Source organism: Pangasianodon hypophthalmus, chromosome 20 (assembly GCF_027358585.1).
Source record: "Pangasianodon hypophthalmus isolate fPanHyp1 chromosome 20, fPanHyp1.pri, whole genome shotgun sequence".
In the NCBI taxonomy this organism is placed as follows: domain Eukaryota; kingdom Metazoa; phylum Chordata; class Actinopteri; order Siluriformes; family Pangasiidae; genus Pangasianodon; species Pangasianodon hypophthalmus.
In genome coordinates this window covers 9925626-9940022 of record NC_069729.1, presented here as the reverse complement: position 1 = coordinate 9940022, position 14397 = coordinate 9925626, and the positions used below count along the sequence as shown (strand labels likewise).

Below are 14397 nucleotides of genomic sequence, written 5' to 3'. Positions count from 1 at the left end.
TCCCTTTGCTTCCAAATACTTCTCAGCCTACAAGAATCACTTTCGCAATGTTCACAGAGATGACTTTGAGAACCGCATCCTGCTCAACTGCTCCTATTGCATGTACAGTGGGAACAAACGAACTCTGGAGACTCATGTTAGGCTCTTCCACATGCCTTATAACATTGTGCGACAGGGCATTGCCAATCCACTTGGAGCCATGGTGAGTGGTAAGGATAGTATACGGATGGACAAGCCTATGCTGACTGACAGAAAGGAGCTGGCAGTGTACTACTGCAAGAAATGCAACTATCGGGACAGATTATACAATGTAGTGCGCAGGCACATTTATAGGGAACACTTTCAGCATGTGACTACAAATTATGTAGTCAAAAACTCAGAGAAGCAAGAAATCACTGAGGAAGCCACAATCAGTAGTCATGGAATTCACTGCAAGAGCTGCCCCTTTGTCCCTCGTTCTTATGAAGCACTGGTTCAACATGTTATAGAGTTCCATGAACGTATTGGCTATCAAGTAACTGCCATGATTGGCCACACCAATGTTATAGTGGCTCGTTCTCAAGCCAGCATAATTCAGAGGGGTGCTCCAGTCACACCTGGCATACCTCCTCACATGGTGCAGCCTGTTAATTGCATTAACATGCCCAAAGTAATGAGGGTGCCTGTAGGTAATCATTTCAAGCAGGGTGTCACAGGAAGCCCTTGCCAACCACTGTGCATTACACTACCTGACAAAGTTCTGTTGTCCAGCACAGCTTCCCAGTCATATACAGGAAAAAACCTAGGTACCTTTGTGGTCACATCGTCACATGGTAATGCCTCTATCTCCTCCTCAATGAAGTCCCTACCCCTTTCGTCAGTGCATGCTGCTACTGGCACTTTGACCTCATTACAGGCTAAGAAGGGTTCAGCTAATGCACTGAACACCTCACAAACACAGAAGTGGAAGATTTGCCCAATCTGCAATGAACTCTTCCCTGAGAGTGCATACGCCATTCACATTGAAAAAGAACATCAGGCCGAAAGGGTGCAGGCTATGGCTAAATACATTATGAAGATCCACAATTTCACAAGCAAGTGTCTGTATTGTAACCGCTACCTGACAAGTGACACACTGCTAGACCACATGCTAATACATGGACTGACATGCCCACAGTGTCATTCCACATTTTATGAGGTTGAGAAGATGGTAGTGCACAAGAGGCAGATACATTCAAATGAACCAGGGGATCTTCCTATTGACTCTCCATTGACATTTGACCTGACGATTCAACAAGGCAGTCCAAAGAATGTGCAGCTTATAGTGACCACATATAACATGAAGGAAGTACCCAATTCATCATCCACAACTGTGCAACCACCAAACAGTGCTGGATTCAGGTCTACAATAATTGCAGCAAAGGGGCCAAAAAGATCCAGTGAATCACTGATGAGGAATTCGTCCCAAAATGTAGTACCCCAGAACACAGAAATGGGCAAGATACTGTGTCCACTCTGCTTCACCATTGTAAAGGGTCCCATTTCTGATGCACTCGCTCAGCATCTCCAAGACCAGCACCAGGTGCTTCAGACTCTCCATCCAGTTGAGAATAAGCTCACTTACAAGTGTATCCATTGCTTGGGTGTGTACACAAGTAACATGACAGTTTCCACAATCACGCTTCATCTTGTACACTGCCGAGGGGTTGGACAAACTCTGAAGGTTCACAACAAGAGCTGTATTTCAGCTCTTAAGCGAGAACTGATCACCTCAGATACATCTGACCCTAAGAAGAAAAAAATGGTCACTCAAAGCAGGTACTATCCCACAATATTTGTAGAAAAACCTGCAGAGCCTGTTCTCATCTTGGACCCCAGAGGTCATGCAGACGAGTCTTATGATGCACGCAAGGCTTTCCTGACTGCCTATTTCAACCAGCAGCCATATCCATCCCAACGAGAGACTGAAAAACTTGCCGCAAGCCTGTGGCTGTGGAAGTCTGATGTTTTAAGTCACTTTGCCAATCGAAGGCGTTCATGTGAACAGGACTTTGTGACTCGTAAACCATTAGTCTTACTAGGCTTTAACATGCAAGCAGTGAACCAACTCAAGCATGAAATGAACTTTGATCGTGAGTGGTTGTTCGCAGTTAATGATGAGAAGAAAAGTGGAATTTCAAGAACTGCAAAAAAGAGACTGAAGGCTTTTTTTTATTTCCCTAGTGACAAGAGCCCCAGCACACGTGTGAAAGAGGCTCTAAAACCTGGACAATGTACTCAAAGCAACTGTGCCTTCAAGCCAAGCCCTGGATCTTCAGAACCCTTTGCCATTGACTTTCATAAAGAATCAGAGCAAGAGGAGATGTCCATGGATAATAGGACGTTGAAAACTACACCTACATTTCCTTCAGTGGTTCAGACTTGGACAAAAGAGACAGTGCTGCGGGAGAAATTCCTGTATAAGAAAGGTGGCAGGGTGGCAAATACAGATTTTACCAAGGGAGGGTCAAAGAGTCTAGATGGATGTGTGTCTGATTCCAGAACTGAAGAAGCACCATGGTCAGGAGGCATGTCCCCAAAAGAGAGCCTTTATAGACCAGCTGGACGATTTGAAGAGAAGGGGAAAGAAATGAGTTTGCTGAGCAGATGATCAAAGTTTTGGTCCAAGTCTCCCACCTCCCAAGGCAAACTTCTTTCAGTCTTGTATTAGCCCCTGAACCTTAAATTGTGACAAATAAAACCGAAATGATTTTATGAAACAATGGTACAAGCTTACTGAAATAACACATTTTACTTTCAGCATTCCTGTTGTGAACAAGCAGGAGAAAAATAACATACTGAATCATATTACATCACCCATATTGCCCCTTATGATTTTTACTTCCTTGTGTATTTACTCACATAGTTGATTGAATTATTATAAAGTGTAGAAAGTCTGTTTCTCTCTGATAATAAAATTAACATTGTCATTTACTATAGTGCTTGGATATGATATTTTCATTGTCCTAAACAAAGGTCAGTGGATTTAATTTTAATACTTGTGAACTCCGTTTCCATTGACCAAATACTCAATATTTCAGTAGATCCTGTAGCTTTAACAATTTCTTGCATTATTAAATCATGCCATATATTTAAGTTTTGATAATATTGTAAGCAGAGCCAATGTGGGTTTTTTTCTGGATCTGAATAAACTTTGTTTCATGAGTGTTAATTTAATTATATTTTCAATATGCCCTTAAACAGATAGATATTCCTTTTAAATATTAGTCATGTACATTGCCACCTTCCTTGAAATTTTCCACACTCTGTAGTGTTACAACCTGGAATTGATATGGCTTAATTGAGACACAAATCTTAATTAAACAAGCAGTTGGTTCCATATGTAACCCTGCTGGGTCAATACTTGGTAGAACCACCTTTGGCTGCAATTACAGCTGCATTCTGGGAAATGTCTGTATCAGCTTTTCACATCTGGATCATTATATTTTTGTCAATTGTTTTTAGAAAAATTGCTTATGTCAGATTGCATGGAGAATGTTTGTGACCAGTCTTGCCACAGAACCTCAATCATATTGAGGTCTGGGCTTTGGGCCATTTTAACATATTCAGATTCTTGATTTAAACCACTCATGTGTAACTTTGGCAGTATGCTGAGGCTCATTGTTCTGTTGGAAGGCAAACCTGTATCCCAGTCGTCTTCTAGGATTGCCCCATATTTTTCTCCATCCGTCTTGCCTTTAACCCTGACCAGTCTCCCAGTCCAAGGAAAGCAATTTGCTGCCACCATCATGCTTCACTCTGGGGATGAGGTTCTTAGGGTCATGAGTAGTGTTGGGTTTCTGCAGCACTTTACGCCAAAGTTCCGAGTTTGGTTTTGGTCTCATCAGACCAGAGAACCTTTATACACATTTGCTGACTGCCTTTCGCCAAACTTCAAACACAGTCTCACAGTGCTGGGTGGAATGTCTGGTATATAGTTGCCTTGTGAGTAGATTCTCCCATCTGTGAATCTCTCCAGCTCCTTCAGAGTTACCATTGGTCTCTTGGTTGCTCCTCTGATAAATAGCCAGACACGAACTAGTAACTGATATTTAGTGGACAGCCTCTTTTTAGCCATCGTGGTTGTGCCTTATTCTTTACATTTTTAAATAGTGGCTTTAATGCTGCTGAATGGGATGTTGTAAGTTCGGGATACATTTTATGACCAAACCCTGACTGAAACATTCCCAAAATTTTTGGTTTTCTCTATAACAGCCTCTGGGGCCTTTCAGAAACAGGTGGATTTTCATTAAGATCAAGTTTCATGAAATTAGACCTCCTAATTAATAAATTAATTTACCTTTTGGTTTATATCTTCACAACTGCAGAGAATAAAGTAAAGCTTGTTATATCAGCAGAATTCTGAGTGCTCGTGCATCTTTTCCCCCATATGGTTTAATTATTTTTGGCTAACATACTTTTTGCCATCTTTAATTTTCTGAAAAACCACCTTTTTCAAACTAGTCCTAGGAGGTTCATCTGATCAGCATAAAATATGAAAGCTAGCAAGTAGAGAAATTTCTGACTGAAATAATTTTGATTGGCCAAACCATTTGGCCAGTACAGGTCAATGAAATTTTAGGTCATTGCATGTATGTACTGAAAGAGCTGTATCTTCTGAATGCAAAGTCAACTTTCTACAAACTTTACAATACATAGTAAATAGGACACTCTCTGGCCACCCTTCAAATTTAATAACATTTGGCCCATAAAGGGTGGTATAACTCAACCATTTGATATAGAAAGATGAAATGTGCTATGCTTTTTCTTGGTCAAAATTTATTAAAAGTTATTTTTTTAAATTAAAATATAGCCTACCACAAACTGCATACTCAGAAAATGGCAGACTTTTGGACCCTGTGTGTGTGCGCGTGTGTGCACGCATGCCTGCTTGGGTGTGCACTTGGTGGTGTGTGTTTTTGTGTGCATACATCACAAAAAATGTACTGTGTTAAGTGTAAATTGTAGTGTGAAGTATAAGGCTATGTTTGTTCTCAGCAGAGATGATCATGTGTGTTAAAGCGGCTATGGTCCCTTTAAATGGCTTTCACAGGATTGACCAATTCACGAGCACTGCCCTCAGCACTACTGTGAGAGGAGAAGAGCCTCACACAATATTCAAGAAATACTGAGTGCTATGTTTATTTAGTTCATTAAGTTTAATTAGTGGTTGATTAATTTACTTGGTTCAGTAAGGTGTATTTTGTATGCATACATTAAGTAAGTACAACTGTGCTCTATTCATTGTTGTTTGGCTTATATTAAGCTGAATGCATAATTCAGCTGTGCTATTATTCATAGCTGGTGCACAGGGTCAATCAGAGTCAGCATATGACAACCTCAAGTCTTAGCACGTGAAGACCTCGCTGGTCTGTGGCTGGAGGGTGGATTCGGAAGAGTGAGTGGTAAGGGCTAGCCTGCACCCATGGTGGATTTGACAAACTAGTCCGCTGTGTTTCAGGAAGTAGCAGTGAGGAGATAAAGGAGGAAGACACCATCCAGAGGGAGGGAGAAAGAAAGCTCACTGGATTTGTGCTATTATGTGTTTGGGGAAGAGAGGCGAGAGAGAGCGCTGAAAAGTGTGGTGCAGAAAATTAAATAAAAAGCCCTTTTTCAGTTGTCCCAACCCGCCTTCTGGTTCCTCATTCCCAGTTGAACCCAAGAAGGTGTCGCACTGGTGCCGAAACCCGGGATTGAGGAAGATACACTGTCATGAAGCCCCTGCCCCTCTGCAAGATCATCCAGACCCTCGCCAGCATCCAAAAGACTCAATAGCATGCCCTTCTTGAGTTGTGCATGGAGCAAGAGTAGTGCTTCCAGGCTCTTCTCTGGGCCCAGACCAAGGATTGACAGGCACTTCGGGGCTTGGCCCAGTCGGCGGGTACTCCAGCAGCATCCTTTTTGGCCACAGCGACCCAGAGGCATTCATCGAGCTCTCTGAGCATGCTGCGGCAGTATTGGGCTGCCCAGAGGCCCAGTGGGTGGTCCATCTGCTACCCCTACTGTCAGGAGAAGCCCAGCTGGCTGCCCAACAACTTCTGGTCACAAACCTTCTGGAGTACCTGGACCTGAAGAGAGCGATTTTTGCAAAGGGTCACCTGAACCACACTGTCAATGCTTTTGCTTACTGACCTTCTATGAGATTGGCTGCCCATTTGCATTCTCCCAAAAGCTCCAGGACACCTGTCAAAGGTGGTTGCTGTGGGTGGGACGTGGCACCAAAGAGGTGGTGGGCCTCATGCTACTGGAGCAGCTCGTTGCTAGACTGCCAAAGGGCAGAATAAGTCTGGTGCCACTGGCCAGCATCACTGGAGTAGGCGGTACAGCTGGCTGAGCATCATTTGGCGGCACATCCAGGGTTAGGCAGCCCCCCTTCTCTCTCTCCCTCTGTATACTCCCCACCCCTTCCCCATCCCTGCTCCTTGTAAACGGGGTCCTTTTTCCCCAAAACCCATTCCCCGACCCTGGTTTAATCCACCCCAACACCCTCCAAGCAGTCTAACCCTGGACACCTCCAGGAGGATCACTGTTCTCTCATTGGCACGGGAACCCTGAGCTGGCTCCCCGATGTACCACAGGCTTCCCCTGGTTGAGCAGGGACATACTGAATACCTGTGAATATACAAGGGAGTACACATCACCCATTGTTGGATTTGGGCTGTAATCAAATCTCAATCCACCAATACCTGATTCAAGGTGTGATGTTGGATAAAGCACAAAGTTAGGTGAAAGTGATGCGTGTAAACAGGGATATTCCTGAATATCTGCTGATACCCATCAATATTTATTTCTGAGGACAAAAGCATATCATGGAGGCAATAGTTAGTCCAATGATTCTGGAGACAAATTGACCAGGTTTTCAGGAATGGGTAAAAGAAATGTTTGCGGTTGGGTCCTGCAGTAGCGAAGCCTAGTGTGGGATATGTGTAGTGCTGGCTGGGGAGGCTGTGCCATGTCCACTGACATCAGCTCTTCATCAGGGAGACATGGAGGGTGGGGACGGCTCTGCCCCTCCACCCATTACGAGGATTCCCCTTGGGGATTTGCCCTTGGAGCAGTCACAGTATGACACCCTGAGACACGCCTTTGACCAAGTGAAATTAATTGATGGTCAGTCTGTCGAGCCAAATGTTGCACTGTCTTACCCTTATTTTTCTGTTATTAAGACTAGGTTATATCAAGTGACAACCCAACTGTTTGTCCCAAGGAGGGAAATGCTTTTCCATAAGGCTCATCTTTACCCTATGGCTGGGCATTTAGATCAGGTTAAAACATGTGGTTTGCAGCATGTCGCAAATGTCAGCTGGTGAATCTGCACAGATCTGCACCGCACTCTGGAATGTGGTTCAATATTCCTGAAGAACTGCTGAGACTGTACAGTGGATGCAGAGCTGGATCCAAAATGAAGACAAAGAGGAGATGGTACAAGCCCTTCATTCCCTCCATCATATGGGAAATGTTAGGTCTCTTAGCAATAAGATGGACGAGTTCAGTGAACTGATTGGGACTCAATAGCGATCTTCAAGGGGCTTTCAACTCCCCACCCCCACCCCCCTTCTATCTGTCACGACTGGCCAGCTCAAGAGACAACTGGAGAAGTTGAAACTTGGCAAAGATGCAGAGCCTGACGCTGGTTGTTTGTGCCAACCAGCTGTGTCCAGCACCTCTTCAACCTGAGCCATCAACAGAAGTAGTTACCAGAGCTGTGGAAAACATCCTGCCTGGTTCCTGTTGCAAAGAAGACAACTTCCTCCTCCCTGAACAATTACAGACTGGTAGACCTCTCATCATATCATATATCATGATGGTCCTGGAAAGACTAGTGCTGTTCCAATTCAGACCTCAGCTATTTTCTGAACTCCCTTGCAGTTTGCCTACCATTCACAGGTAGGTGTGGATGATGGAGCTATATATCTACTGCAAGAGGCCCAGTCCCTCTGGGCCACCACAGTGAGAATCACTTACTTTGATTTCTCAAGCACATTTAGCACCATGCTGAGTGACAAGATGAGAAGAATGCAGGTGGACACGTCCATGATCTCCTGGGTCACAGACTACCTGTTGGACAGGCCCCAGTTTGTGCAGAACACCTGTCTGAGCACCTACTGAGCAGCAATGGAGCACCACAGGGAACTGTGCTCTCCTCCTTCCTCTTCACCCTGTAAGCCACAGACTTTCAGTAAAGGTCAGATCTCTGGCACCTTCAGAAATGACCCTGTGGTGGTTGAGTGCATCAGGGATGGATAGGAAGAGGAGTACAAGACCTGGTCAACGGCTTTGTGAAGTGTTGCAGGAAGAACCGTCTATTTCTCAGTGTGACCAAGACCAAGGAGATGGTGGTGGACTACAGGAGGAAGAGGACCACAACCAGCCCCATTATCATCACGGGTCAGGATGTTGAGCTGGTTGACACCTACAGATACCTTGGTGTCCATCTCGCCAACAAGCTGGTGAGGTGGCATCAGAGCAGGAGATGCAAAAAAAAGAAAAAGAAAAAAACCTGATCAAGAAGCCTGGCTCGATCTTGGGCTGCTCTCGGTTTTGAGGAGGTGGTGGAAAGAGGACAATCAGTAAACTCACAACCATTCTGGACAATAAACAGCATCCCCTCCATGAACTACAGGTTAAACAGTGGAGCTCCTTTAGTAGGAGACTCATTCATCTCTGCTGTAGAAAGGAGCGGTACAGCTCATCACTGTGCTGGGACACTATTTTGCACTGAGCCAGTCATAAGATAAACTCATTGGGCAATAATTGAACTTCACCACCATCCACTATTCATACAAATATGCACTGCCACTTTACTTCTTTTTATTTTCCCTTTTCTTTCCTTTTCTCATATCCTTATTTATTTTATTGCTGTTTACAATGTTTACACTGTTGACAAAGTTTGCACTGTACCTCCACAGAGGCAGGAGCTGGGACCAGAGATGAATCTAAAATGTGTGGCTCAATCCACTCTGATTCCCTGTGGAGACCACCTCTCCATCCCAAATCACAGAGGTTGCCAAGTTGCAAGTTGAATTTTCACACTAATCTCACAGCCTAGTGGTCTTGTTTCCCAAAGCAAATGGTTCGGTCTGGTACTGTGTAGACTTCAGAAAAGTGAACCTGGTGTCTAAATTTGCTGAGAGTAGGTTTTTCAGCTGTCTGGTTTCAATGAGCCTGTGCCCATGATAGCCTCAGATTTCTGTTCTTGGCTGACAGGAGTGAAACCCAATGTGGTCTTCCGCTGTTGTAGTCCATCCACCTCAAGGTTCGATGTTTTGTGCACGCTAAGATGCTTTTCTGCTCACCATGGTTGTAAAGAATGATTGTTCAAGTTACTATATCCTGCCTGGCAGCTCGAACCAATCTGGCCATTTTCCTCTGACCTTTCTTATCAACAAGGTGTTTCCACCCACAGAACTCTCACTCACTCAGTGTTTTTTGTTTTTCACTCCTTTCTGTGTAAACTCTAGCGACTGTTGTGTTTGACTGTTGTGTATGTTTCTGAAATCTCAAACCATCCCTTCCAGTACCAACATCCACGCCATGATCAAAGTCACAGAGAACCCACTTTTTCTTCATTCTGGTGTTTGATGTGAACATTACCTGAAGCTCTTGATCTGTATCTGCATGATTTGTTGCATTGCTGTCACCTGATTGGCTGATTAGATAACATCAATGCATTAATTTGCAGATGTACAGGTGTTCCTAATGAAGTTGATGCTGAGTGTATTTACTAAAAGAGCCATATATTTTGAATGCAAATTCCTGTGAATGTTACAATACATAGTCTGTAGGATATTGCAAAATGGCAAACCCTTCAAATTTAACAATTGGACCACAGGGAACACTGTAACTAAAAATACATAGATCTCCTCGACCATTTGACATACGAAGATCAAATTTGCTCTGCTTTTTCTTGGGCAAAGTTTAAAGCTTTGTCAAGTTATTTTTCTAATTAATACATTTGGGGAAGAAATATACCCTACCAAAGACTGCATACTCAGAAAATGGCAGACTTTCGGATTCTGGTGTGTGCGTGCGCATGTGCGTGCTGGTTTTTATGGTTTACAAGGACTTTTGACATGTTTAAATTCTGACATTATGGGGACATTTGGGATTATGAGGACAGGGCTGGTGCTGCGTTAGTTGAACACAAGCAATAACAGGTGTACATCAAATAGCATGGAGATTGTTAAACTAATATTGTTTTTATTAGTTGTATATTTTTTTTGTGTTCTTTATTCTGGAGCCAATTCTATTAACTGTTTGTTAGCTACAGCTGCATATTATGGCTGTTACTTGAAACTGCTAGAACATCACTTCCTTTTAGCTCATGCAACCATAAATACAGTCCTTATACTGGTACTGACACGGGGATTTAACATGGCTCGGTGTGTACCAGCTGTGGGTTATAAGTTATTCTCTGATGGGTACAGTCTCTACATGCAGTTCTGCTGGTTTCACTGTGTAAATATTTCACTGATAAATTCCTGTAAGTGTACTAGCCACTCCGCTCACTGCATCATGACTTTTACTTCACAAAATAAGTTTGCTTGCAACTTTAACTAAATAAATCCAACTAGTAAATGAGAGTGGTGATGTTTCTCTATTAGTTTGCTATGTCCTTTTGTTTCCATGATGTTCATTTCATGAAATCACAACTCGTTTAAAAAAAAAAAAAAAAAAGTCATCAGAAGTAAAGCAGAATAACTACGCATCTTTAATCTCTCTCAGCATCTGTCTGATGTGCAGTTTAAGGCCGAACTTTCTTTCAGCATTCCAATGAATCACTCGTTGGGTTGGATGAAATGTGCTTTACAGAATGACGATTTATATACAGGCTAAAATGTTTTAAGGCTTCAACCTAAGGATAAAATGAACTAAATAAAGTTTAACAAAGAAGACTTCTGCCTTCAGCGTCTTTTTTGCAAAATGGCTGAAATGAGGGGGAGGAAAGCAAACCCAAAAAGGGAGGCTGCATATTTTTTTTCTTCTGGCAAAGACAAAAATGGATTTGATGTGAAATATATAGATTCAGATAAAGGTAAGTTTTAATTTAAATATGTCATTCTTTGTTAGTTTTTTCATAGAATGTGTTTTCATTAACTGTTAGGGGCATCAGGTATGTTAGAGAATGGAGCACACCAAAAGGGTTTGAGGGCTAGGATTTGTGCTTTCTCATTCAGGGTGTGGAGTATTCTGTTGTGTCCATTTTGATAAGGGAGATTTTCTTTTGCAGTACAGAGGATAACTCGTAAACAAACTTGAATGTGACCAGAGACAGAAATTGTATCATGAAGCCCTTAAAGTATTCACGTTTGAATTCTGTTTCTATAGAGAACTCCAATGGTATGTATAATATTGTATTGTTCTTTATAAAATGCTTTTGGTAAGACCATGCTAATGTAGTGTTTTTGAAACAGTCTTTCTTGCAGCCAAATGATGTTCTTATTTATTTCATGCTTCAGTGTTGCTGCTGCCAGAGAAGAAGGTTTCCTTGTGAGACTTGTGAATGATGACCACATCAGCCCATACAGCAAAATCAAAACAATCACTATAGAGGGAAAGGCTCATTTGTGTTTATTTGCAACCAGGAGCATCATCCCTGGAGAAGAAATCACATACAACTATGGTGATTCGGCATGGCCTTGGAGAAGCAAGGTAATGAAGATACCTCTCCTGCTCTCTCTCTCTCTTTCTCTCTCTCTCTGTCGAGCTACACATGCTACTCCTGAGGTACCAGTGATCCTGACCCCTTCTGCTCTCCACACCTCCTTGATCCACCCTGATGCCATGCTTCTGGTTGGAGTTCCTACTGGTTGGAGCTCGCTTGCTGCAGGGTGGCCCCACATGGACAGCCTGAAGATCATTGGGATTGCTGGGGACCGTGGAGATGGCTTTGGACTGCAGTTCATATGGGCAGCTGTACTGTGATGGCTTGAGACTGTGATTGCTGTGGTGGCTTTGGGGCTGCAGTTGCTCTGAGCACTCAGGTCTCCATCAGTGGATAGGTTCAACAAAACAGACTTCATGTGAAAACTGTAATGAATTTCCTGGTTACAAAATTGCACTATTTGTCCATGTATTACACAGTTACAGAAGGGATTTATTTATAATTGCACTATCCATTGTCACCAGGATGAGGACGGGTTCCCTTCTGAGTTCCTCTTGAGGTTTCTTCCTCATGTCATCTCAGGGAGGTTTTTCCTTGCCACCGTCACTTCTGGCTTGCTCATTAGGGATAAATTCATACATTCACAATTTATTTCCTGAATGTGTTTATTTCTCTAAAGCTTCTTTGTGATAATGTCCATTGTTAAAAGCACTATACAAATAAAATTGAATTGAATTGAAGATGACTCTTCAGTGTTCTTGAGGCCATGCTTAAACATGCAGATATAACATATAAATCATCACATGCTACTTTAATTTTTTATATTACCAAGTTTTACATTGTTATAACACATCTTTACAGATTGCAGCTGAAAAACACTAATTGCCATCACAAGTAAAGAGTACTACAGCACGAACTGAGGTAAGGGGGTGAAGGTCAATCAGACTCAGCACAGCACAGTGTCACAGCACCAGGTGTCCTGTGGTCATTGAATGAGTTGGAAGATGGCTAACTGTAACCAAGCAATGATATAGTTGATACATGAATGTCTTCTTGTTCCTTACCCTATTTTGTAGGCTGTTTCTGAGGCAGACCCCTTTAACCCTGCAACAGCAGTCACACTGGCAGCTATCAAAGAGAACAGGTAATTTGCAGAAAGATATAATTAATAAGAACCTGTTGATTTTACATTTAATAGTTTATACTCAGTTTACAAATGTGAAATCATAATTATCTCTTATTTAACATAATTTAATAATTTGGCTATATATAATAATAAAATCTGTTTTTAGAATGTTATTACTGTGTGTATATATACAGTATAACAAGTGTGAAAGGAGAAAAAATCTCTTATATCTGTCTTTAGAATGTAGCTGGGACCATTGCTGAGGTTACAACAGTGCTGAAGACTACAAAGGACAAGTTGGAGTCTGAGGTTCCAAGAGAAGAGAAAGAAAAGGTAATTTTGAGATTCCATGTTCTGATTCATTATGCCCAAAATGTCACTGCCTGTGTATGGCACTAACCTGGTTAGGAAGACACTATAGCTGGGCTTACACTGTATGATTTTTGCAATGACTCGAGTACAGTTTTGCTGTCCTCAAAAAATTTTTGCATCCTGGCTAAACTGTCTGTATATCAGATAGTAAGTCGAGTGTGAGGGTAAACTATGCCCAGTATATGCATGCAAAGAGCTGTTGGAGGTCACAACAAATTTCAGAGGTGTCAGAAAATATAGTGTAGTATGAGCAATGTCAGGGATCTGATGCACAGAAAATTTGTGTAGACTACTGTTGCCTATTTTGTGTGGAAAATGGTGTGAAACAGCACCATTAATGCATGTTTGAACCAAAATGGGTTTGAAAATCTTACTGCACTTTTGGATCTTGAATGTCACATTCACTTTCGTGCCCACAACACTTTAATTTATGAAATTAAAATTGTATGCAAACGTAAAAAAAATTGGCTTGCATCTGACCAAAATGACCAAAGGTTTGGTGGTAGCCAGCAAAATACTCCTAGCCAGGTCTATTTGTAACTTTAACATTTTTTTCTTGTTGTCTAATATTTCAGATTACCACTGTGAAGGAGCAATCTGGGCCTGAGGGACAGGATACAATAATACCAAGTGAGAAGTTGCTGGATAGACAGTATTTCTGGCTTGACATTTTATGGAATGGATAGTCTTAGTCTTAATAGTCTTAGTCTTAAACTCACTCTTACCATAATTTACCAAAAGGACCATTTTTTTGTATATCTATTTCATTTACAAAATTTCAAGTATATACTGTATCTTGCAATAACCAAAGCCTCGTTTGTGCAAAAGTATGACTAAGGTTTTTTTTTTTTTTTTTTTTTTTTTTTTTTAGTAACTTAATAACTTCATATATCAAATATCACAGTAAGTTGTGAAGAACAGAAAATTCAATTGTTTTAAGGTTTTCTAGTGCTTTCTTTGAGAAAGGGGTAGTTCTGCTATCAAAACCTATATTTGTCTTGATTTTTAAGTGTAATTCTGATAAGTTTTAACCCTTGAAATTAACATATGATCCAGAGTGCATTTCTTCAGTGCTCTTGTTAAGGAATGCCTGGTGTTATGTTTAAAGAGCAACACCAGTAAATTTTATGAGAAATGTTAGAAAAGCAAACTCTTAAATTCCATTATCACGTGTTTTGATCATTTCTGTTTTTATAAAGTACTATTTACTTTTGTTCTGTCATCATTGCCTCATACTTAAACACTGTTGTGTTATATAGAACAGTGCTTCTCAACA

The 14397-nt window shown here is 41.7% G+C and overlaps 1 protein-coding gene across 1 annotated transcript in view; it reads left to right on the top strand.

The window, feature by feature from the left end:
* adnpa (activity-dependent neuroprotector homeobox a) overlaps nt 1–3190 on the top strand; it is a 17679-nt gene extending 14489 nt beyond the window's left edge. The window contains exon 4 of the mRNA XM_026935344.3: nt 1–3190. This exon is cut by the window's left edge and continues 35 nt beyond it. Coding sequence (XP_026791145.3) covers nt 1–2629 — 2629 coding nt within the window. The 3' untranslated portion in view covers nt 2630–3190.
* Nucleotides 3191–14397: the final 11207 nt, after the last annotated feature.